Below are 24,389 nucleotides of genomic sequence, written 5' to 3' on the forward strand. Positions count from 1 at the left end.
CCTCCCACCTCAGCCTCTCAAGTAGCTGGGACTGCAGGCACTTGCCATCACACCTGGCTAGTTTTTAAACTTTCAGTAGCAACGAGGTCTCCCTATGTTGCCCAGGCTGGTCTCGAACTCCTGGCCTCAAGCAGTCCTCCAGCCCTAGCCTCTCAAAGTGCCGAGATTACGGGCCTGAGCCACTGCACCTGGCCTTACGTTTTAACGTACATGTATTCTCCCCTAAGAGGCTTACCCTTTCACTTTTTCCCAGCTTTATTGAGGTGTAATTGACAAATAAAAATTGTATATGTTTATGGTGTACAGTGTGATGTTTTGATACACATTGTGAAATGATGAATTCAAGCTAATTAACATGTCCATCACCTCACACACCATTTTTTTGTTTTGTGATGAGAACACTTAAGATCTACTCTTTAGCATATTTGAAGGATTCAATGCGTTGTTATTAAGCATAGCTCCCGTGCCACAGGTGAGGTCTCCAACACTTACTGATGCTACGGAACTGAAACTTTATACGCTTTGACCAATATATTCCCTTCCTCCCCCGCCTCCAGTAGCCTTTTCGCGTTCTCAATGGTGTCATTTGCTGAACAGAAGTTCATAATTTTAGTGTAGTCCCATATATGAGTCTTTTCATTAATGTCCACCTAAATCAGTCTTTGTAGCCATCCAGCTCATGGGATGTTTCTGCTGTGTTAGCTTCTAGAAGCATCCTGTGTCCTTTTTCATGTAGACCTAATCCCCCCGGAACTGACTTCTGCGCGTGGTAGGAGGTAGGGATTTCGCTTCCTTGGATCTGTCTCAGTTTGGCTCCCCAGTTGGGCCTGCCCGTGTATTGCAAAGCCCATTGTTCTGCAGTGCTGCTCCTCAGGTCATGAGGCTGTCTGTGGCTCTGTCCAGGTTCTCTGTCCTGTCCGCAAGCCTCCGTCCCTGCTCCAGGGCCACACTGCCTTAATTGCTGTAGCTTTGTAACAGGACTCCTGATCTGGAAGGGTGTGTCTTCCAGTTTTGTCCTTCAAGATAGTCTCAGATACCATCCCTTCACCTTTGGAAATGCATTTTAGAATTGGTTTCCTGATTTATACACACTATCCCCACAAGGCCATTTTTATTCTTATGGAATATTGACTGGGATTGATTATAGATCTGTTTTGAGAGAACGGACATTTAAAACATTTGAAGCCTTCCTAGGCACAAACATGATCTATTTCTCTATTTATTGAGAACTTTTTCTAGAATTTTTGGGGTAATACTTTTTTTTTTTTTTTTTTGAGATGGAGTCTCGCTCTGTTGCCCAGGCTGGAGTGCAGTGGCGCAAACTCAGCTCACTGCAACCTCTACCTCCCGGGTTCACGCCATTCTCCTGCCTCAGCCTCCCGAGTAGCTGGGACTACAGGGCCCGCCGCCACGCCCGGCTAATTTTTTTTTTGTATTTTTTAGTAGAGATGGGGTCTCACCGTGTTAGCCAGGATGGTCTCGATCTCCTGACCTCATGATCCGCCCGCCTCGGCCTCCCAAAGTGCTGGGATTCCAGGCGTGAGCCACCGCGCCCGGCCTGGGGTAGTACTTTTGTTTAGAGGTCTTGCACATTTTTTGTTAGATTCACTTATGCATATTTTTTTTGGATGCTATTGCAAAGTAATTTCTCTTTAAGTTTTTGTATTCTAATTGTTGCTAGTATATAGAAATGCAGTTGCCTGGGCACGGTGGCTTATGCCTGTAATCCCAGCACTTTGGGAGGCCGAGGCAGGTGGATCACAAAGTCAAGATATCAAGACCATCCTGGCCAAGATGGTGAAACCTTGTCTCTACTAAAAATACAAAAAAATCAGCTGTGTGTGGTGGCGCTCGCCTATAGTCCCAGCTTCTCAGGAGGCTGAGGCAGGAGAATTACTTGAATCCTGGAGGTGGAGGTTGCAGTGACCCGAGATGATGCCACTGCACTGCAGCCTGGTGACAGAGTGAGACTCTGTCTCAAAAAAAAAAAAGAAATAAAAAAAGAAATAGAGTTGATTTTTTTTTTTTAATGACTGTGGATCTAGCAATTTCGTAGGTTAATTTTAACATTTGAATAGTTTTTATAGATGTTGGTTTTTAAATTGTATTTTGTTTCTCTCAAAGCAAATGTAGACGTTGCTTAGAGTTTTTTTGTAGTGAATCATTTGCAGAGGTAGCATTCAAGCCGAAGTAATTATTAGCATTAGTCAGTTTCCTTGTGCTTATGTATTTGGTGACTAAACATACATAATGACCCTATTTTTTTTGTTCTTTGAATACAGCAGCTCCAGGTGGTTCCGCTATTTGGGGACATGCAAATAGAACTGGCAAGATACATAAAGACCAGCGCCCACTACGAGGAAAATAAATCTCGGTAGGAGGAGAGAAAACCTGCCTGGTTTGAGCTTTCTGCAGTGTCCTCATTGTGTGGTTTTCTTCAGACATCTTGCTTATTTGTCTAGAGAGAACACTGTTAACATTCTCAGCCTGGAACTGAATGTCTAGTATTGTAGCCTTTGCCACATGTGGCTAGTTACATTTAAGTTTATTGAAAAATACAATTGAAATTTTAATTTCCTTATGACAGCCACATTTGAAATGTTCAAAAGTTAGTAGCTACTGTGTTGGACAGCACAGATACAGAACATTTTCATCATCCTAGGGTTTCCTGTTGGACAGTGCTGGGGGATAGTCTTTACTTTTAAAAAGGTTGTCTTTAAAAAAAAAAAAGAGGGTGGGGTGCGGTGGTTCACGCTTATAATCCCAGCACTTCGAGAGGCCGAGGTGGATGGATCTCTTGAACTCAAGAGTTTGAGACCAGCCTGGGCAACAAGTGAGACCTCGTCTTTATGGAAAAATACAAGAATTAGCCAGGCATGGTGGCACAGGCTTGTAGTCCCAGTTACTCGGGAGGCTGAGGTGGGAGGATCACTTGAGTAGTCTGGGAGGTGGAGGTTGCAGTGAACCGAGATTGCACCACTGCAGTCCAGCCTGGGCAACAGAGCAAGACCCTGCCTCAAAGAAAAAAAGAAGAAACTGATGGTGTGTCAGCTGTGACATCTGCAGACAATGTGGCCCTAGATCCTAAACTGTCTATCATCTTCCTCTGGAGAACTATAAAGATCCTCAGCACTGTTCCAGATGCTGGCAGACACTCCTCCCCACTGCAGCCTCTGCAGAGCCATCAGAGCCTCAGGGGAGGCTTTCACTGACTTGCCAAGCCCTGCCCGTAGCCAACCCGCGGTCACCACTCAGCCATGATTTTGACAAACGAAGTTGCAGCTCAGTCTCAGGAGCAAGAAACCTTTTCAGTAAAGGACAGACAGCAAATACTTTAGGCTTTACAGGCCACAGGTGGTCTCCCTCAGACAATTCTTCTGTGTTGTCTTTTTAACAACCCTTTAAAAATGTAAAAGCCATCTGGCTCCGGCGCCAAACCAGGCATCCTGAGCTGCCCCAGTGCCGCGACCTGCCGGCGCCGCTGCAGGTAACCCGCGGGTGCCTTCTCTCCGCACAGGTGGACGTGCACATCCTCCGGCAGCAGCCCTCAGTACAACATCTGCGAGCAGATGATCCAGATCCGCGAGGACCACATGCGCTTCATTTCGGAGCTGGCGCGCTACAGCAACAGCGAGGTGGGCCCGCGACCGGAGCCACATGGGCACCCGAGGGTCGCCTGTGTGCGTTCGCACCCAGATCAGAGGTTTAATCGCTTTGAAAAACAGTTTACTACCAGATACAATCATATGTCACATAATGACAGGGACAGGTTCTGACATGTGTCATTAGGCAGTTTTGTCACTGTGGGAATGTCATCATGTCCTCGTGCTAGCCTGGATGGCACAGCCTGCAGCACACCTGGGCCACAGGGCACAGCCAGTGGCTGCTGGGCCCCACACCCATGGAGCACGCTGCTATGCTGAAGACTTTGGGTAGTTGTAACACAGTGGTGTGTATTTGTGTATCTAAATCTATCTAAACATAGAAAAGGTACAGTGAAAAGATGGTGTTATAATCTACGGGACCACCATTCTGTCATTGATCAAATGTGCATGACTGTACTTCAGAAGCACCCATTATAATTGACAAGGCAGTGAAATTAGTGTTGTCTCTGTTGAGCTGTACAAAAAGCATCTTTTTTTTTTCTTTCAAAAACATAGGGATCCCAAGAGAAAGGACAGAGACCAGATAATTAATTGATTAAATGGCATTTCCTAGTCTAGTACTGTGATTCCAGCAGCTCGAAAGATGGTTGGAGAAGGGAGGACACTGGGAAAAGACAGGGTGATTCTGACCCGGGGCCCCTTTAAGTCTAGAAAGAAAGAAGTTCTGAGGCCAGAGGTGAGCAGGAACCTCTGGGTGGCTGTCAGGAGACATCCCAGGGGCACTGGGTCCGTGTGTCCAGGAGGTGGGCCTGGAGTTGGGCGCAGAGGACGTGTGCTTTCTCTCTAGTTCCTTCTAGCTTTGCAGCTGGGTTTGCCACATCGGCATTTTGGTCACTTCCATTCTCCTCACCCAGGTTTGCTCCGAGCCAGCGCTGCTGGCATGTCTGTGCTGCAGATTGCCGGCAGGGACTGTGGGGTTTCAGGGCATATACCCAGGCTGCTTTGCAGGACTGGTTAGACCCTCAAGGGCCTCAGGAGGACCATTAACCTTAGCGGGGACAACTCTGGGGATGTTGGCCCCACCCACTGCAGGATGATGGGCACCCCGTCCCCCACCCACCACCTACCATGGTTACCAGTCATCATGTAACCAAACTGACTAAGAACCCAGTAGTCCAGGTATCTTGGGGTACCTGCTGCTTCTAACATAGACCACTGGCAAATGTTTGGGCATGTTAGACAAGGAGGCTGTTCTGGGTGAGTCAGTGGGTGGTGAGCAAGTGGGAGGCCTAGGACATTACCGTGCACTGCTGTGGCCTTTATGAACACTGTGTGCTTAGGCTGTGCTAAAGTTTTTTTTTTTTTTTTTTTGAGATGGAGTCTTGCTCTGTCACCCAAGCTGGAGTGCAGTGGCGCGATCTCGGCTCACTGCAAACTCCGCCTCCCAGGTTCACGCCATTCTCCTGCCTCAGCCTCCCAAGTAGCTGGGCCTACAGGCGCCGCCACCACGCCTGGCTAGTTTTTGTATTTGTAGTAGAGATGGGGTGTCACCGTGTTGGCCAGGATGGTCTCCATCTCCTGACCTCATGATCCACCCACCTCGGCCTCCCAAAGTGCTGGGATTACAGGCGTGAGCCACGGTGCCCAGCCTGTGCTAAATTTTTAAAAAGGCTTTTTTTTCCTTTAATAATGAATTAGCTTTAGCTTACTGTAACTTTTTAACTTTATAAACTTTTTACTTTTAAAAAGAGCTTTTTGGCTTTTGTAATAACACTTTGCTTAAAACACAAACACATTGTATACCTGTGCAAAAATATTTTCTTTCTTTATATCCTTATTCTATAAATAATTTTTCTACTAAGAAGTTTTTGTTTTTTCCCTTTTGAGCTTTTTCGTTAAAAACGAAGACCTAAATGCACACAGTAGCCTACACAGGGTCAGTATCATCAAGACGTCACTAGGCAGTAGGAATTTTTCCACCGCATTATAGTTTTATGGGACCACCGTCATGTATGTGGTCTTGTTGACCGGAGCTTCCTTAGGTGGCATCTGAGTGTAATTGGTTCTCTGGCATTGTCTAAGGTAACAAATCAGTTTTTTTCTGAGTACAGTTTTTTTTATTTTTTTGTTTTTTTTTTTTTTGGTGAGATGAGGGTCTTGCTGTGTCACCCAGGCTGGAGTGCAGTGGCCCAATCTCGGCTCACTGCAAGCTCTGCCTCCTGGGTTCATGTTCATGCCATTCTCCTGCCTCAGCCTCCCAAGTAGCTGGGACTACAGGCGCCTGCCACCACGCCTGGCTAATTTTTTTTTTTTTTTTTTTGTATTTTTTTAGTAGAGAGGGGGTTTCACTATGTTAGCCAGGATGGTCTTGATCTCCTGACCTCGTGATCCACCCGTCCCGTCTCAGCCTCCCAAAGTGCTGGGATTACAGGCGTGAGCCACCGTACCCAGCCTCTGAGTACAATTTTAAGGTGATTCCACTTTAGGTTTGTTGATTTTCTTTTTTCTGAAAGCTGAACATCCTGGTGAATAATGCCAGTGTAATTTGATTTATGTCATTATTAATTATTATATGTCATTATTATTAATCTAGTTGGTTTTTTTGGTTTGTTTGTTTTTTTGAGACGGAGTCTCTCTCTGTTGCCCGGGCTGGAGTGCAATGGTGTGATCTTGGCTCATTGCAACCTCCGCTTCCCGGATTCAAGCGATTCTCATGCCTCAGCCTCCCAAGTAGCTGGGACTACAGGTGTGCGCCACCACGCTTAGCTAATTTTTGTATTTTTAGTAGGGACGGGATTTCACCATGTTGGCCAGGATGGTCACCATCTCTTGACCTTGTGATTCACCCACCTGAGCCTCCCAGAATGCTGGGATTACAGGCATGAGCCACCATGCCCAGCCAAGATCTAGTCTTAAAAGAGCAATGCCAGCACTACTAATTACAGTGACTAGAAATTGCTTTAGGATTTGTTTTGCAGGTGATTTTGCCCTTGAGCTTCTCACTCAGAGGATTTTTTTTTTTTTTTTTTTTTTTTGAGATGGAGTTTCGCTCTTGTTGCCCAGGCTGGAGTGCAATGGCGTGATCTTGGCTCACTGCAATCTCTGCCTCCTGGGTTCCAGCAATTCTCCTACCTCAGCCTCCAGAGTAGCTGAGATTACAGGCATGCGCCACCACGCCTAGCTAATTTTTTGTATTTTTAGTAGAGGTGGGGTTTCACTGTGTCGGCCGGGATGATCTCGAACTCCTGACCTCAGGCAATCCACCTGCCCCAGCCTCCCAAAGTGCTGGGGTTACAGGCGTGAGCCATCGCACCCGGCCCCGCACTCAGAGGATTTTAAGTCACACCATGGTGTTTAGAATTGCTCAGGGTGGGGCCTCTCAGTGGTCATGCTGTGGACTCTATGCAGGTTCCCGCCATTGTTTTATTTTGCTTTTCACTTTTAGGGATTGCATTTCCCATCTCATTTAATTCTGTGTCCTAATTATATAAAATATTTCTGTGGTTCTAATATCACATCTACAAAAAGGTGTATTCAGAGAAGCTTGCCTTCTCCACACTGTCCCTTCCTCCCCATAGGTCACGTTTTTAAATTTAGGGGGTTATTTGATAGAAGCAAACCCACGTGACTTGTGTGTTGCCCTTTCCCAGCCTAGTGGAAGTGCGCCAAGCCCACGCGTGTTACAGTCCCTCGCCCGGCCCGCGGTTCCCCGGGCGGTGGCGGTGGCAGCGGCCTGTCCCTTGCTCTGTGCTCTGCAGCACACCCGTGGCCACCTTTTTCCCGGGAGGAGGGTCCAGCACCCACGGCATTTTTTATTTTCACGGGTGTGACTTCGGGGTGGATTCTCAGGGTGGATCTCCGGGGTGGGGGGCTGGGTGGAGTGGGGGGCGCGGGTTTCCCACGGGGCCGTGCCCGCCTTGTGCAGGTGGTCACCGGCTCGGGCCGCCAGGAGGCCCAGAAGACGGACGCGGAGTACCGGAAGCTCTTCGACCTGGCGCTGCAGGGCCTGCAGCTGCTGTCGCAGTGGAGCGCGCACGTGATGGAAGTGGTAGGCCCCGCCCCGCCCCCAGCTCCCGCCCCGCCCCCAGCTCCCGCCCCGCCCCCAGGCCCCGCCCCCACCTCCCTGCCAAAGCTGCCTCGGGCACTTGATTCACATTCACTTTTGGGCTTTGGGCTTTTTATTTTTGGCCCCAGAAAGACAAGAACATCTACCAGTAGAAATGTTTCCAAGATTATTTTAAGTACATTTCATTTATGTGTGTTATAAATAAAGGGCCTCATTTTAAAAAAACATCTTGATAGAATTAAATTTCTACCATTGTGATGGTCTTTAAGTCTCTCTTTTTTTGAGACAGCGTCTCACCCTGTCGTTTAGGCTGGAGTGCGGTGGTGCAAACATACGTCACTACAGCCTTGACCCCCACCCCAAGCGATCCTTCCGCCTCAGCCTCCCCAGCGCTGGGACCACAGGTGTGCACCAGGACGCCTGGATACTTTTTTTTTTTTTTTTGAGATGGAGTTTTGCTATTGTTGTCCAGGCTGGAGTGCAATGGTGCGATCCCAGCTCACTGCAACCTCTGTCTCCCCGGTTCAAGTGATTCTCCTGCCGCAGCCTCCCAAGTAGCTAGGATTACAGGCGCCCACCACCACTCCTGGCTAATTTTTTTGTATTTTTAGTAGAGACGGTATTTCACCATGTTGGCCACGCTGTTCTCGAACTCCTGACCTCAGGTGATCCACCCACCTCAGTCTCCCAAAGTGCTAGGATTACAGGCTTGAGCCACGGCGCCTGGCCTAGTTTTTTGTTTGTTTGTTTTTTGTACAGACAAGGTCTCACCGTGTTGGCCAGGCTGGTCTCAAACTCCTGGCCTCAAGCCATCTGCCTGCCTGGGCCTTCCAAAGTGCTGGATTACAGACGTGAGCCATTGTACCTGGCCAATTCTCATTTTTTCATTTAAATTTTATTTTGCTTTAAATATTTACTTGTATTGATGCATAACAGGGGTACATAGTTTCAGGGTACATGTAATAATTTAATACAGTCATACAATTTGCAAAGATCTAATTGGTGTGCCTGGGATGTCCATCGCCATAAATATTTGTCCTTATGCCAGAAAAATTCGAGTTCTTCCCTATCTATTCTGAAATGTACCATAAATTATTTTAATTAATATTCTCCCTAACTGATCTAACACTAGATCTTATTTCTAATATCAAACCGTGTATTTGTACCCATTAATGTTGCTTCATCCCCCGCGTTTTTAAGATAACGTTTTCTCTTTGGAGCTCCAGCCATCAATGTCTCAATATCTTTTGTTGAACATTAGTAAATTATTTCTGGTGCCATATAAAAATTTGGATGCCTAATTCATAAAAGATTTTCCCTTTTGTGATTTATTTTGATCACATAAAAATGATCAAATTGGAAGAGTGCATGATCATTTGAAAGGCAGAATCTTTACTTATTATTTTACTTTCCGTAGAGATGAGGCCTCACTTTATTGCTCAGGCTGATCTTAAACTGGGCTCAAGGGATCCTCCCACCTCGGCCTCCCAAAGTGCTGGGGTCATAGGCATGAGCCACCATGCCTGGCCCAGAGTCCTTTTTAAAATAATGATGAAATGCCTCGAGTCTTAGATACTCAGCACTCACTATCCAGGCCATTTTGCTGGGTAGGTTTTTTAAACGAGAGGTTACGGGACCAGGATCTTTTGTCCATCTGTGGAGATGGACGGTGTGTGTGTCCTCACGTGTGACTTTTCAGAATGCAGCAAAGGGTCGAAGGCTGGCCTTCTGGCTTTGGCCGCCATCGTGTGAGTCAGACCAGACGCCAGGCATTTTGCGTGCAATATGGAACAGCTCTGCTCTTTTGGCTGCCGCAGTATTCCTGGAAGCTTGTGCACCCCACCGACAAGTACTCCAACAAGGACTGCCCGGACAGCGCGGAGGAGTACGAGCGCGCCACGCGCTACAACTACACCAGCGAGGAGAAGTTCGCCCTGGTGGAGGTGAGGACCCTCGGCCGCTCGCTGCTCCTCGTGTGGCTCTGACCTCGCACTGTCTTCTCTGTCAAAAGCAAACACATGAACCAACTGCCTGTTTCCTCGTTGCTTCTGTGTGGGCACCCCTTTCCGTCTGGCAGAGTAGTCAGAGTAGGGTGCGTTAGGGGAGCAGTGGCCGTCGGTGCTGGGTCTGCGCCAAAGCGCCCTGTGGGCGGTCTGGACTCCTGGACCTGCACCTGGATGGCGAGCAGTGTGGGGTGCGGGGAGGGAGGTGAAAGAGGTGCGGCCCTGCTGAGAGAAGAGCCGTGCTGCTCTCCCCTCGTGAGCCTTTCCGTGGGCAGCTCTTCATTCCAGCATCGGCCGGTGTCTTTTCTTTCATAGCTGTGCTTCTCCTGTGCTGTGTGAGAAATCTGTGCGTACTCGCAGGTCCTGAAGGTATTCTGCAGTGCTCTCTGGATGCTTCACGCTGCTTTCACACTGAGATGCGAATTTCACCTGAAGTTAATTTTTGAAACAATTCCGTCCACCCCGCACGCTGCCACCTTTGTAGCCGGCCACGTGACGAGGCATGTGTGGCCGTTTCTGCTCGGCTCTAACCCAGCTCAGTTGCTGTCTGTTTCCCAGTACCACCCTGTGACTTTGTAGTCATTCCCCTGTCCGGGAACGCACGTCTTTTCTGTCTTCTAGACTTCCTTGGCTCTTCTTCCCCACTGTAGTTTCATATTCATTTTAGAGTCAGCTTTTCCTATCCCACAGTGAAGATTTTAATCAGGATATGAACAGTCCTATGGATCGTGACAGGAGAACTGACAAAGTCTCATACAGTCGGCCCTCCATGTTCTAGGGTTCCACCTCCGTGGATTCAACCAACCTTGGGTCAAAAATATTCAGAAAGAAAAAATAACAGTAAAAAGTAATAAAAATGTTAAAAACTACAGTATAATAACTTTCTATAGCGTTTACATTGTGTTAGGGATTTGGGTAATCTAGAGATGATTTAAAGCATGCTAGATGATGTGCCTAGGTTACATGCAAATACTACACCGTTTTATCGAGTTGGTTTTTGGGTTTTTTTGGGTTTTGCTCTGTCACCCAGACTGGAGTGGAGTGGCATGATCTTAGCTCACTGTTTTAGCCTCAGCCTCCTGGACTCAAGCAATCCTCCCACCTCAGCCTCCTGGTTAGCTGAAACTACAGGTGCATGCCACCATGCCTGGCTAATTTTTATGTTTTTGGTAGAGACTGGGTGTTGCCAATTTGCCCAGGCTCGTCTCAAACTCCTGAGCTCAAGCAGTCCGCCCACCTCAGCCTCCCAAAGTGCTGGCATTGCAGGTGTGAGCCACTGTGCCCAGCCAAAATTTTCTAGTTTTTTGACATAAGGTTTTTCGTAGTAAATTCTCATCTTATTTTGGTAGAAGCTTTTCTTTTTTCACATAACCATACAGTTCACCCATTCGAAGTGTAAAATCCAATGCTTTTAGCACATTCACAGAGTTGTACAATCACAATCAAATTTAGAACAAAAAGAAATGCCAGCTCATTATCAGTCACCCTTCATTCTTCCCTCAACCCTTTGCAGCCACCACCCTGCTTTCTGACCCCGTAGATTTGCCTCTTTTGGGCATTTCATATGAGTAGGTCATACCCTGTGTGGCCCTTTGTGACTGGCTGTCTCCTTCACTTAGCATAATTTTCTTTTTTTTTTTTGAGATGGAGTCTTGCTCTGTCGCCCAGGCTGGAGTGCTATGGTGCCATCTTGGCTCACTGCAAGCTCTGGTTGCCAGGTTCACACCAAACTGACTCAGCCTCCCAAGAAGTTGGGACTACAGGCTCTCGCTACCACGCCCAGCTAATTTTTTGTATTTTTTTTTAGTCGAGACAGGGTTTCACCATGTTAGCCAGGGTGGTCTCGATCTCCTGACCTCATGATCCACCCGCCTTGGCCTCCCAAAGTACTGGGATTACAGGCGTGAGCCACCGTGCCCGGTTTTTTTTTTCTTAAGATGGAGCCTCACTCTGTCGCCCAGGCTAGAGGGCAGTGGCGCAATCTCAGTTCACTGCAACTTCTTCTTCCTGGGTTCAAGCGGTTCTTGTGCCTCAATCTCCAGAGTGGCTGGGATTACAGACACCCACCCGGCTAATTTTTGAATTTGTAGTAGAGACAAGATTTCATCATGTTGGCCAGGCTGGTCTCAAACTTCTGACCTCAGGTGATCTGCCTGCCTTGGCCTCCCAAAGTGCTGAGATTATAGGCGTGAGCCACCATGCCAGGCCACTTAGCATAATTTTCAAGGTTCACACAGGTATCACTGTTTTGTTCTGTTTATTGTTGAATAATATTCCATTATATGGAAATATTACTTTGTATTTATCCGTCCATCAGATGATAGACATTTGGGTTATTTCTACCTTTTTGCTATTATTAAAAAAGTTGTTGAGAACAACTTCTTGTTTTTTTTGAGACAAGGTCTCACTGTCACCCAACTGGAGTGCAGTGGCAGGATTATGGCTTAACTGCAGCCTCAATCTCCTGGGCTCAGGCAATTGTCCCTCTACAGCCTCCCAAGTAGCTAGGACCACAGGCACATACCACCATGCCTGACTAATTTTTAAATTTTTTGTGGAAATGGGATCTCACTGTGTTGCCCAGTCTGGTCTTGAACTCCTGACCTCAAGTGATCCTCCTGCTTTGACTTCCCAAAGCGCCGGGATTAGAGGTGAGCCACCATGCCCATCCTCTATGGCCTTTCATGTATGAGTTTTTGCGTAGATGCTGGTTTTCATTTATTTTGATTGTATAGCTAAAAATGCAATTACTGGATCATAACAGCACATTTAGCTTTTGAGGAACTACCAGATAGTGGCAGCACCATTTCTCCTTCTTACCAGTAGTATGTGAGGGTTCCAGTTTCCCCACATCCACACCAAACTTGTTACCATATGTCTTTTTGATTCTAGCCATCCTAGTGGGTGTGAGGTGGTATTTCATTTCCTTGCACTTTTGATTTGCATTTTTCTAACAAGTAAGGATGTTAAACATCTTTTTATGTGCTTGTTGGCCATTTGTGTGCATTATTTGGAGAAATGTCTGTTCAGATCCTTTGCTCATTTTTAATTAGGTTATCTTTTTTATTATTGAGTTGTAAGAGTTCCTTATACATTCTAAATATCAGTTCCTTACAGGCATGGGATTTTCAGTATCTTCTCCCATTCTATGGTTGTCCTTTTCATGTCTTAATGGAGTGTTTTGAGACACAAAAGGTTTTGATTTTGATTATGTCTGATTTATCTGTTTTTCTTACGTTGCTTATGCTTTTGGCATCATGTGTAAGAAACCATTGTGTAACCCAGGTCATGATTTACTCCTGTGTTTCTTTCTAAAAGTCTTTTTTTTTTTTTTTTTTTGAGACAGAGTCTTGCTCTGTCACCCAGGCTAGAGTGCAGTGGTGCGATCTCAGCTCACTGCAGCCTCTGCCTCCCAGGTTCAAGCGATTCTCCTGCTTCAGCCTCCCAAGTAGCTGAGATTACAGGTGTGTGTCACCACACCCAGCTAATTTTTGCATTTTTAGTAGAGGCAGGGTTTCACCATGCTGGCCAGGCTGGTCCTGAACCCTTCACCTCAGGTGATCAGCCTGTCTTTGCCTCCCAAAGTGGTAGGATTACAGGCGTGAGCCACCGCGCCCAGCCTCTTCTAAAAGTTTTTAGTTTTAGCTCCTAATTGAAATGTATTTTCCACTTTGAGTGGATTTTTATACAGTGTGTGACCAGGTTGCGTCAGGAGCCCTGCAGACGACCCTCCATCCCCCCGCCTGGCTGGGAGGACTCTCAGGGCTTGGTAGTTGTTGCGCTGAAGTTTATGACTCCTTGCAGCCGAAAGACAGTCAGATCAGCAAAGGGAAAAGGCACAAGGGTGGAGTCCAGAGAAGCCAGGTGTAAACTTGTAGCTGTGCCCTGCTAGTGGAATTGCACGGGACGCGCTTATTTCTCCCAGTGATGATGTGTGACAGCACACGCAAAGTGCGGCTCAGCAGGGCAGCTCCCCAGAGCCTTGGGGTCCTGGGTTTTCACTGGGGGCCAGTCACGTGGCTGACCTTGGCTACTCAGACTCTAGGCCCTCAAAACACAGGCGGTCACCATGAATCACCTTGTTAGCAGAGACTGGTCAGAGTGGTACAGCAGTAGGCCCTGGGTCCCAGGCTCACAAGAACATACTCTCTAGGCAGGACACTCCCAAGGCTCAGAGCTGGTTCCTGGGATGGCCTCAGCCAGTCCTGAAGACGGGCCTTTCTTGGGGATGTGCAGAGTGTCACTCTCCCCAGCCTGCTGAATTAACACTTTCCTGCTCGCGGGTCCACCTGGATTCTCTCGCATGTGCATATGCGGTTGTCAGTACTGTTTGTTGAAAAGATGGTCTTTCCCCATCGAATTGTTTTGGCACCCGATTGAAAATCAATTGTGAGTTAACTTCTGGACTCTTAATTCTATCACATTGACTCTGTTTGTCCTCTGTCTATGAGTATTTTCTCATAGTCTCTTAATCTGTCTATAAACTGCTGATGTTCCCTTTTTCATTCTTAATGCTGGTAATTCGTGCTTCTGTCTTTTTTTTTTTTTTTTTTTTTTGAGACAGAGTCTCACACAATCTCAGCTTACTGCAATCTCCACCTCCCGGGTTCAAGCTACTTCTGGCTAATTTTTGCATTTTTAGTAGATACGGGGTTTCACCGTGTTGGCCTGTCTGGTCTTGAACTCCTGACCTCAAATGATCCGCCTTCTTCGGCCTCCCAAAGTGCTGGAATTACAGGCGTAAGCCACCGCGCCTGGCCTGCTTCTCTTTTTTCTTTGTTATTGTTGCTGGGCATTTATTTTTAGTTTTATTTTTTATTATTTATTTACTGAACAGCTTTGTCTTTGTTGATCACCCTTGATTATACGCTTGTTTTCTGTTTCATTAACTGTTGCATTTATTTATTTTGAGACGGAGTCTTGCTCTGTCACTGAGGCTGAAGTGCAGTGGCACCATCTTGGCTCACTGTAAGCTCCACCTCCCAGGTTCCAGCAGTTCTCCTGCCTCAGCCTCCCAAGTAGCTGGGACTACAGGCATGCAGCACCACACCCAGCTAATTTTTGTATTTTCAGTAGAGACGGGGTTTCACCATATTGGCCAGGCTGGTCTCAAACTGCTGACCTCATGATCTGCCCACCTTGGCCTCCCAAAGTGCTGGGATTACAAGCGTGAACCACCGCACCCAGGTGCTTTTAGTTCTTTTTCTTCTATTTTGGGGGGAGTTTATTTTGGTGTTTGTAATTTGTGATGAATGTTTGGTAAGTATTATGATTTTTATCCTTTTTACTTTTCTAATGCAGGCATCTAAAGCTCCCGGTTTACTGTTAACTTGCCTTTTCCTTCTTCCTGTAAGCGTGAATATGTAGTATTTTCATGTTCACTTAAAATGGGTTGTTCCTCGTTTGGTTTTTTAAATAGAACTTTTCTTTTTTTCTTTTTTGTTGATTAGAAAAGCAACATAAAATCATCAAACAATTTTCCAAAGTAAGCGCGCTGAGAACCCAGGCGTGGCATTCGGAAGGCCCAGTGCCTGCGGTACCATCACAGAGACGGCGCTGGGCAGCTGAGTGTGTTTTCTTCCCGACTTTTTCCTTTCTAAAATTCTCATTATTTTAATTGCATGTAGACCATGAGTCTTACATGAAAACAGTCTATTTGGAAATTCTTTACATTATTGAAGGGGGAATTAAAAACAGACTGTCAACTTTTCCACCTGAAAATTTTATGAAAAAGAAAAGCACAAAATCATATAAGTCATGTTTCATGTACGTGTCGGACACGTCTACATTTACCCATGAATCAGGCTGTTTATAAAGCCATAGTGAGGAACACAAAAGGGGTGAATAAAACCCAGAAAGTGATGGAGGGAGACTGTGTGAAGTCTTGAGGAAACACATTTGTGTTCTTGGTAAGCGAACTTCAAACCAACAGATTTAATAAGAGTAAGAATACGCTTAGCCAAGCATGGTGGCGCCTGCCTGTAGTCCTGGTTACCCAGGAGGCTGAGGCAGGAGGATCGATTGATCCTGGGAGGTCAAGGCTGCAGTGAACTGTGATCATGCCACTGCACTCCAGCCTAGGCGACAGAGCGAGACCCGTCTCAGAAAAGGAATCTGTCGAAACTTTAAAAAAACCAAAAGACAAAAAAACCTTTTGAAATGATTACTGTAGACTGAAGAGCATTTTCAGATGCTGAAGTAGGGTTTTTGTTTTGTTTTGAGACAGCGTCTCGCTCTGTCACCCAGGCTGGAGTGCATGGCATTGTCACGGCTCCCTGCAGCCTCAAACTCCTAGGCTCAGGTGATCCTCCCGGCTCAGCCGCCTGAGTAGCTGGGGCTGCGGGCTCATGCCACCACATCTGGCTAATTTTTAAATTTTTTGGAGAGATGGGGTCTGGCCATTTTGTTCAGGCTGATCTTGAACTCTGGTCTCAAGTGATTCTCCCACCTCAGCCTCCCAAAGTGCTAGAACTATAGGTGCGAGCCACCGTGCCTGGCCGAAGAAGAGTTTTTAAGATTTTACCAGATATATTAGTCTTAGGTACAGCATTCTAGTTAAAAAATAAACAGAAGAATTATGTTTCTCTGGTGCTATTAGATGTTCTGCTTTGGTGTCTTATACGTCAGGCGTCCACACGGCAGGTGGACTTGGGGTAAGTGTGTCTTGCTCTGCCTCACTTGCTGCTTTCAGAGAGATTTCTGGGTCTCACATAGCCATCGTGAAGTTGGCTGTATAAATATTTATAAACTGCAAAAGCAGTAAGAAAGCTCATGCAATTGTAAAAGTCATGCTTGGTTTGTGCCCTTCAATTGTTTAGTCAGAAAGTAATAAAGCACAGTGTAATTACAAAATTACTGTCTGGAAACAGGGAAGTAATGAGCCCTGGCACCATTTTTCTGTCCCAGGAATTACTTTGGAAGCTCTTTGTCGTGTGATTATGTTCCGTCAAAGTCTTCCAGGCTGTTTCTGTGAATGGTAATTCACTGCGCCTTTGCTGTGAACAATATGGGATTTGGGCTACAACCTCTTGTAACTTCTTTTCTAGTTGATACCGCGCCTGCTTTCCTGAGTCGTTTTCTTCTTTCCCATTTGAATTCCATCACAGGAGGGTGTGCCAGGGTGGATGCGTGTGTGTTTCGAGTCAGGTGCATCTCTGTCCTCCAGAGGATGACGGTCTGATTGGGAGTCAGATGCAGGCACAGTTCCATTGACTGCGGCTTTGGAGAAGACGTTTTGGGGCAGGACAGCTGCAGGGCAGGAACGCGGGGGGGCGTAGGAGAGGTGCCGTGGGCGAGGAGGAGCAGCCCCTGGCATATGCCAGGCAGAGGAGGCTTGGTGCCGCCCTCAGAAGGCCGTCCTTGTTGCCGTGTCCCCCGCAGGTGATCGCCATGATCAAAGGCCTGCAGGTGCTGATGGGCAGGATGGAGAGCGTGTTCAACCACGCCGTCCGGCACACCGTGTACGCCGCACTGCAGGACTTCTCCCAGGTGACCCTCCGGGAGCCGCTGCGGCAGGCCATCAAGAAGAAGAAGAATGTCATCCAGAGGTCAGCCTTCCCTACGCCCTGAGCCCGCTGTGCCCACACGTCCTCAGATGAACTCGGGTTCAAACAACAGGAGCGTTAAATTCTCAAAAATGATTTCTGTACATTTATCTTCAACCTCCAGATGCTCTTGGTGAATCACCTCTAAAAGTAATGCATGAGTCCAATGATTAACCAAACAATGGACAGTAAGTCAACTGCAGAGTGTCTAGGGAGTCCGAGGACCCCGGGACAAGGTGCATTTATCCCAGGCTCACAGTGCCTGTGGGGGTCTCTGCGCGGTGGAGCCCTGTTGGTGACGAGGCTGTGTTCCAAACCAGTCGAGAGGCATGCCCAGGCTCCGGTCATGTGGTGACTTCATGTCCCTGTTGGTTACTGGGGACAGCCAGCTGCAGGCAGGTGGGACCGAGCTCTGCTCTGGCCGGAGGCTATGTTCTACCCTCTCCCTGCCCCCAGCGTGACTCGGAGCCACCTCACTGCTGCCCTGGGCTAACAGATGCGAACTGCAGCCCCTGGGCTAACAGAGGCGAACTGCAGCTCGGGGCAGTCTTCTGGGAGTAGTGATACTCTCCAGAAGGCAGGCTCCTTTTAAACCTTCCTGTTGGGCCGGTCCATTACCACATCCCTCCGTGGCCCCCGGAGTAATTTGTATTTTCATGGGGGCTGTTCTGAGAGCCTGGTAGTTGGGCAAGGAGATGGTGTGATGGTGAGGCTGGGGGTCTTGGCCTCCGGGCCTTGCTGATCACTTGGTGGGGTGTTCAGTGTCCTGCAGGCCATCAGGAAGACCGTGTGCGACTGGGAGACGGGGCACGAGCCCTTCAATGACCCAGCCTTGCGGGGCGAGAAGGACCCTAAGAGCGGCTTCGACATAAAAGTGCCGCGCCGCGCCGTGGGACCCTCCAGCACCCAGGTTCTCGTCCCTTGAGCCTGCCTGCGCTCTCTCCCTGGGGACCCACCCCGAGCTGCAAGCGGGTGGGGCTGGTGAGGCGGGGGTTAACTGAGGTCCCCGCTGCCCGCTCAGGCAGGGAAAGTGGCGCCTGCCTGTGGTTTCTGCTGCTCCTCTGTTTCCTGCCCAAGTGAGTCGGGAGCGTGAGCGAGCCGTGCCTTGATTGTCAGATGTGTCACGTGCACTAAGAAGGAGTCTGACTCCATTTCACCTCCTGTCCCAAAAACGTGGGCACACATCCACGTGTTCGTATTCATTCTGTGTTTCTTGATGGGTGTTTGAATGTCTATAATCTTTACGTTGGGTCTGCAAATGACCCTCCTACAGATGGGGCGTGGGAAACTGAGGTGCTGCTTGCGTGTCCTCTTGTCGTGGTCCTGAGCTGCCCACTGTCCTCTCTCCTGGTGTGTTCAGGCCTCCCCGAGGTGCTTCTCATGACTTTCACACCGGTTTAATCCGCACCACTGCGTCTGTCCTCCGTCCTGGGGCTGGTCTTCTCCCTCATCCCTGCTGGAGGCTTTTCATCTCTTCTGCCACGCTTCTGGAAAGTCACCAGCAGTGCACGCTGCTGGCTCTGCAGGAGGGTCAGGGGGACGGCCCTCGGCCTGTGCGTGGTGCCAGCCACCCTCCCGCCTCCCTCTGCGTGCGTCCCGTGTCCCTGCCTGGGGTGTGTGTGTCGCGTGACTAACGTGTCTCTCCTGCCTCTCCCTCCTGTCTGTCCGTGTCTAGCTCTACCTGGTGCGCACCATGGCTGAGTCCTTGGGCTCTGCCGAGCTGCTCAGGCAGCTCAAGTCTCTGGGCATGGAGAGGCTCTTGCATGCGGTTAACACGTTTCTGAGGCAATCGTGCACCTACCTACCCCTTTTAACCTTTGGTGGTAAGACATCATTTGTTTCTCTTGACGTTTGTGGCACGGAGGCGAGCGGCTCTGCGGCGAGCTGTTCTTTCCCCGAAGCAACAGCAACGTGGCCGCGTAGACAGGCGCCCGGACCCCTCGGGGAGCTGGTGCGGGGCCCTCCCGGCCAGGGCATAGCAGAGCAGTCCTTCTCTCGTGGGCTTTCGGAGTTTGGCGTAACTAATGTACCATGTATATTTTCTCCCCTACAAATGTTTCCTTGGATAATCCAGCTTTACATGGTGAGAACCATGCTAGAGTCCCTCATTGCAGACAAAAGTGGTTCCAAGAAAACCTTGAGAAGTAGCCTTGAGGGGCCCACCATATTGGACATAGAAAAATTTCATCGAGAGTCATTCTTCTACACTCACTTGATAAATTTCAGTGGTAAGAGATACTGCTGACAGCATCCGGCCCAGCATGTCCTAACACCACTAACACCGTCTAGTGCTTCTGCCTGCCTGACCACCCCGCCCCGTCCCTTGGTGCACCCAGACGGTGACTCGTCCTGCCCTCTGTGGCGGCAGCTGCACGTCCCTGGCCTGAGCTCGCCCCACAGGGTGTGGCCCCTACAAGGGTATGAGCTGAGGAGCCTGGGCTGGCCCTGCGACATGAACAGAAAGTCTTTTCAACCGTGCGGAGTCAGAAACACAGGCAAATGTAATCTGGTGCCTGCGTTGAGACACAGGCATTGATAAATACCAGAAATGGCCCCCGCAGTCCATGACGTGGGGGAAGGTAGCAGGTGCCCTGTGCCAGGCAAGCCCATCCTGGGTGACGCCCGGCCACCTTGACCGGCCAGCTTGACTGGCCACCGGTGGGTGCGCTCTCTGCCCTCCGTGTGTCTGCCCCGTGTCCTCATCGAGTCGTCTGTGTCCACCTCTTGCTCAGAACAGGAACCTGCTGTCTTGGCTGGGGTGCTGCAGGTGTTGGAGGAAATCGTGCCACTTTTGCTGTTAACTCCATGAAAGGATGGAGTTCGAGCGTGGGCTCTTGTAATCTGTCTCATTTTTGTATTAGCCAGACCTCCCTGAGGGTGCCTCTAATGCTGCAGCCTGGACACTGGTTTTTCTCCTAAGCGCAAGTAAAGAAGTCCTGTTTGTGTTTTTGTTTTTTGAGATGAAGTCTTGCTCTGTCGCCCAGGCTAGAGTACAGTGGGGCGGTCTCAGCTCATTGCAACCTCTGCCTCCCAGGTTCAAGAGATTCTCCTCCCTCAGCCTCCCGAGTATCTGGGATTACAGGCGCCCGCCACTGCACCCGGCTAGTTTTGTATTTTTGGTTGAGACGGGGTTTCACCATGTTGGCCAGGCTGGTCTCGATCTCCTGACCTTGTGATCCACCCGCCTCGGCCTCCCAAAGTGCTGGGATTACTGGCGTGAGCCACCGTGCCCGGCCAGAAGTCCTGTTTTTATGTCTCCTTTTGAAAAGAACATTTTTAGGTAAAACAGTGGCTCACACCTGTTAATCCTAACCCTTTGGAGAGCCAAGGCAGGAGAATCACTTGAAGCCGGGAGTTTGAGACCAGCCTGGGCAACATGACGAGACCCCCATCCCTACAAAAAATACAAAAATCAGCTAGGTTTGGTGGCACGTGCCTGTGTTCTCAACTACTCCGGAGGCTGAGGCAGGAGGATGGCTTGAGCCCAGGAGTTGAAGGCTGCAGTGAGCTATGATCATGCCACTGCACTCCAGCCTGGGTGACAGAGTGAGAGAGACTCTGTCTTAAAAAAAAAAAAAAAAAAAGACACTTTCTCCTGGATCCCACTGAAGGGCTAACAGGGTTGATGAGGTGGCTTTACCTGCAGCCATGCCCAGCTGGTCCTGTACCTAGTGCAAGGCCCCGGTGACCCCTCCGCACTCATGTCCATGCTGCATGGCTTGGGGCTGAGTGAGGAGGAGCAGGCACCCAATACACAGCCCCTTGTGTCATCTCTGCTAAAGATTTTTTTTTTTTGCTTGCGGGAAATAACATGGTGTTGTTTGAACCCTCCCAGAAACGCTGCAGCAGTGCTGTGACCTTTCGCAGCTGTGGTTCCGAGAGTTCTTCCTGGAGCTGACCATGGGCAGGAGGATCCAGTTCCCCATTGAGATGTCAATGCCCTGGATCCTGACGGACCACATCCTGGAGACCAAGGAGGCGTCCATGATGGAGTGCGTGTCGGGGGGCCGGTCTCCAGCCTTTGAGTGTGGTGACCAGGGGTCTCAAAAGAGGTGGAGGAGGACGGGACTGTTTTATTTGAAATCACGTTTCTGGGCCCGCGCAAAATAACAAGACCCCAATCTCCACAAAAATAAGACCGGGCACGGTGGCTCACACCTGTAATCCCAACACTTTGGGAGGCCGAGGTGGGCGGATTACGAGAGCAGGAGATCGAGACCATCCTGGCTAACACGGTGAAACCCCGTCTCTACTAAAAATACAAAAAAATTAGCCGGGCATGGCGGCGGGCGCCTGTAGTCCCAGCTGCGGGGGAGGCTGAGACAGCAAAATGGCATGAACCTGGGAGGCGGGGCTTGCAGTGAGCCAAGATCATGCCACTGCACTCCAGCCTGGCAACAGAGCGAGACTCCCTCCCAAAAAAAAAAAAAATGGAGAAAACTTATCCTGGTGTGCTGGCTGATGCGGGACGATTCCTTCACCACAGAAGTTTGTGGCTGCGCTGAGCTATGGATTGCACCACTGCATGCCAGCCTGGCCACATAGCAAGACCTTGTCTCCAAAAAAAAAAAAGTCATGTTTCCTGGGGTAAAGCTTCAGAGATTAATACGAGTAACTAACCAGTTTCTTGGCGTCAGACTGGAATTGAGAGCTCAGGCACTAGAACCAGGCACGTTCGTCCTTTGCATGGGTGCTGGCTGGGGCCCGGGGACTCAGCCTGGACCAGGGAGATGGATGAACCTGGAGCTTCCCCAGGCCTTTGTAGTGCAGGCCCTGTGAGGTGGCCACATGCCCGGGAGCTGTCACGTGGGGGTCCTGTGGCCGGCCTCTTGTATGACGCAGCCTCTGACCCAGATGAAGTGGGGAAAGGAGGTGTTGATCGAACAGCTTTGTTTTGGGGGTCAGAACTCTGGACCTAGATGGAAGGGTCAGTCTTTCAAAATATGAAGTCCATGGAAGGGAAAGTGTTTGGAAAAGGGTGTGTCTCATGGTGGGCGACTGGGGAGCTGCCCAGCAGGTCCATCTTCTGAGCACCATGAGTGGGAAGCCCCTGAGTTCCTCGTGCGTCAGTCCTCACACATCCCTCGTGGTGCCCAGGAGATGGTAAGGGCAGCCACCTTCCACTCTCTGTGGCTGTGGCATGGCCATGCCATCTGTGTGGGCAGAGTCTGTGATGGCTCGTCCCACAGCATTGGGGTGGCGTGAGGAGCTGGAAGGAGGCCTCCTTCAGGCATGCACCTCCTTGCCCCCGGCCATGGCCCTTGTCCAGGTATGAGGCAGTGGGAGACAGGCCTTCAGCCATGGGCCCATGCTGGACATGCTCCTGGTCAGCTGTGGGATCCAGGACCTTCACCTTTGTTTTTGTTTTTAAATGTTTGAGGCTGTCTGTGTATTTCCGTCGGTGTAATTTTTTCTTTTTTTCTTTTTTTCGAGGCAAAGCTTTGCTCTGTTGCCCAGGCTGGAGTGCAGTGGCACAATCTCAGTTCACTGCAACCTCCGCCTCCCAGGTTCAAGCAATTCTTCAGCCTCAGCATCCCAAGTAATTGGGACTACAGGCACGAGCCACCACGCCTGGCTAATTTTTGTATTTTTAGTAGAGATGAGTTTCATCATGTTGGCCAGGCTGGTCTCAAACTCCCGACCTCAAGTGATCCGCCCACCTCGGCCTCCCAAAGTGCTGGGATTACAGGCATGAGCCACCGCGCCCGACCACCTTTGTTCTTTTCCAGTCAGCTCATTCGTCCCTCTCCCCGCCCCCAACAGAGACAAGGTCTTGCTTTATTGCCCAGGCTGGAGTGCACTGGTGCAAAGACAGCTCACTGCAGCTTCAACCTTCCAGGCTCAGGCGATCCCCCTGCCTCAGCCTCCTGAGTAGCTGGGACTATAGGCATGTGCCATCACACCTGGCTAATTGTTTTGTGTTTCATGGAGATGGGGTCTTGCAGTGTTGTCCAACCTGGTCTCAAACTCCTGGCCTCATGTTATCTTCCTGCCTGGTCCACCTAAAGTGCTGGAGTTCATTCTCTATCTTTTTTTTTTTGGACAGGGTCTCACTCTGTCACATAGGCTAGAGTGCAGTGGCACGATCTCGGCTCATTGCAGCCTCGACCTCTCAGGCTCAAGTGATCCTTCTATGCTCAGCCTCCCAAGTAGCTGGGACTACAGGCATGCGCCATCACACCCTGATAGTTTTTTGTAGTTTTGTTACAGACGGTGCCTTGCCGTATTGCTCACCTGGTCTCGATCTCCTGACCTCGTGATCCGCCCACCTCAGCTCCACAAAGTGCTGGGATTGCAGCCGTGAGCCACCAAGCCTGGCCCTTGGAGTTCATTCTTGAAATAAAAAAATAGCTCAATTTTCTTGTTGTTAAAAAAGAAACGCTATGTACTTGTGAAATATTTTAAAGGCTGCTAAGTGAGAAGATGCAGGCAGGTGGAGGCCCTTGTCCGCGCGTGGCCTTGAGTGGGTGTCCCCAGGTGTCCTCACAGCCTGGTGGGTGTGGCAGCCACCTCAGGCGCGGCCACCGGGCCGTTCACAGGTGCACTGTGTGATGTTTGAAGTGAAAATTGTTTTTCCTTACGTGAGAGGTGAAAAGCGGAGTGGAGTTTCTGAGGCAGGGGGAGGCTGCTGGTGACTGCTGTGTCCTCTGCAGGTACGTGCTCTACTCCCTGGACCTGTACAATGACAGCGCCCACTACGCGCTCACCAGGTTCAACAAGCAGTTCCTCTACGACGAGATCGAGGCCGAGGTGAGGCCCATGCGGCTCCATGTCTGTTCATTTCTCGCAATTAAATCTCCTTTCTCATTTTGTTTTCTTCCAAGTATTAAACTTTCCTTAAACATAAGACAACGTAAACCGAGAAGCAAGCACGTGGGAGCGAGCCCTTCCTCCGTGGATCTGCTCCCGCGCTCAGTGTGGGATGTGCTTTTTCACTTGACCGCATGTCACTGCAGTGTCTGCGTCCTCATCTGTTTTCGGTTATGATCTTTGCCCTGAAGCAACTCCTGTTGGATTTCTCTGCTTTTTTGGTGTTGGATTTTGTACATAGCACTCTGCTGCACCCCCTGGCACGTTTTTATTTGCATCGCGTGACTTCTATAGGACCAATCCCCACAGGTGGAATTCTCAGGTTAGCGTGTGCACATATAAGGAGATGAACCTTATTCTC

The 24,389-nt window shown here is 49.2% G+C and overlaps 1 protein-coding gene across 2 annotated transcripts in view; it reads left to right on the forward strand.

Moving 5' to 3' along the window:
* The window catches only part of CYFIP1 (cytoplasmic FMR1 interacting protein 1), a 115,825-nt gene that overhangs the window by 44,956 nt on the left and 46,480 nt on the right, over nt 1–24,389 (forward strand). The window contains exons 10-18 of one of the 2 annotated variants that reach the window (XM_008017294.3): nt 2,283–2,374; nt 3,518–3,635; nt 7,531–7,653; nt 9,489–9,614; nt 17,055–17,221; nt 17,981–18,128; nt 18,894–19,446; nt 21,054–21,210; nt 23,872–23,968. In XM_008017294.3, the coding sequence (XP_008015485.1) occupies nt 2,283–2,374; nt 3,518–3,635; nt 7,531–7,653; nt 9,489–9,614; nt 17,055–17,221; nt 17,981–18,128; nt 18,894–19,446; nt 21,054–21,210; nt 23,872–23,968 (1,581 nt within the window). The remainder of the gene's footprint in view (nt 1–2,282; nt 2,375–3,517; nt 3,636–7,530; nt 7,654–9,488; nt 9,615–17,054; nt 17,222–17,980; nt 18,129–18,893; nt 19,447–21,053; nt 21,211–23,871; nt 23,969–24,389) is intronic. The other variant, XM_008017297.3, reaches the window with a different exon arrangement.

The sequence above is a fragment of the Chlorocebus sabaeus genome, chromosome 26 (assembly GCF_047675955.1).
Source record: "Chlorocebus sabaeus isolate Y175 chromosome 26, mChlSab1.0.hap1, whole genome shotgun sequence".
NCBI lineage: Eukaryota > Metazoa > Chordata > Mammalia > Primates > Cercopithecidae > Chlorocebus > Chlorocebus sabaeus.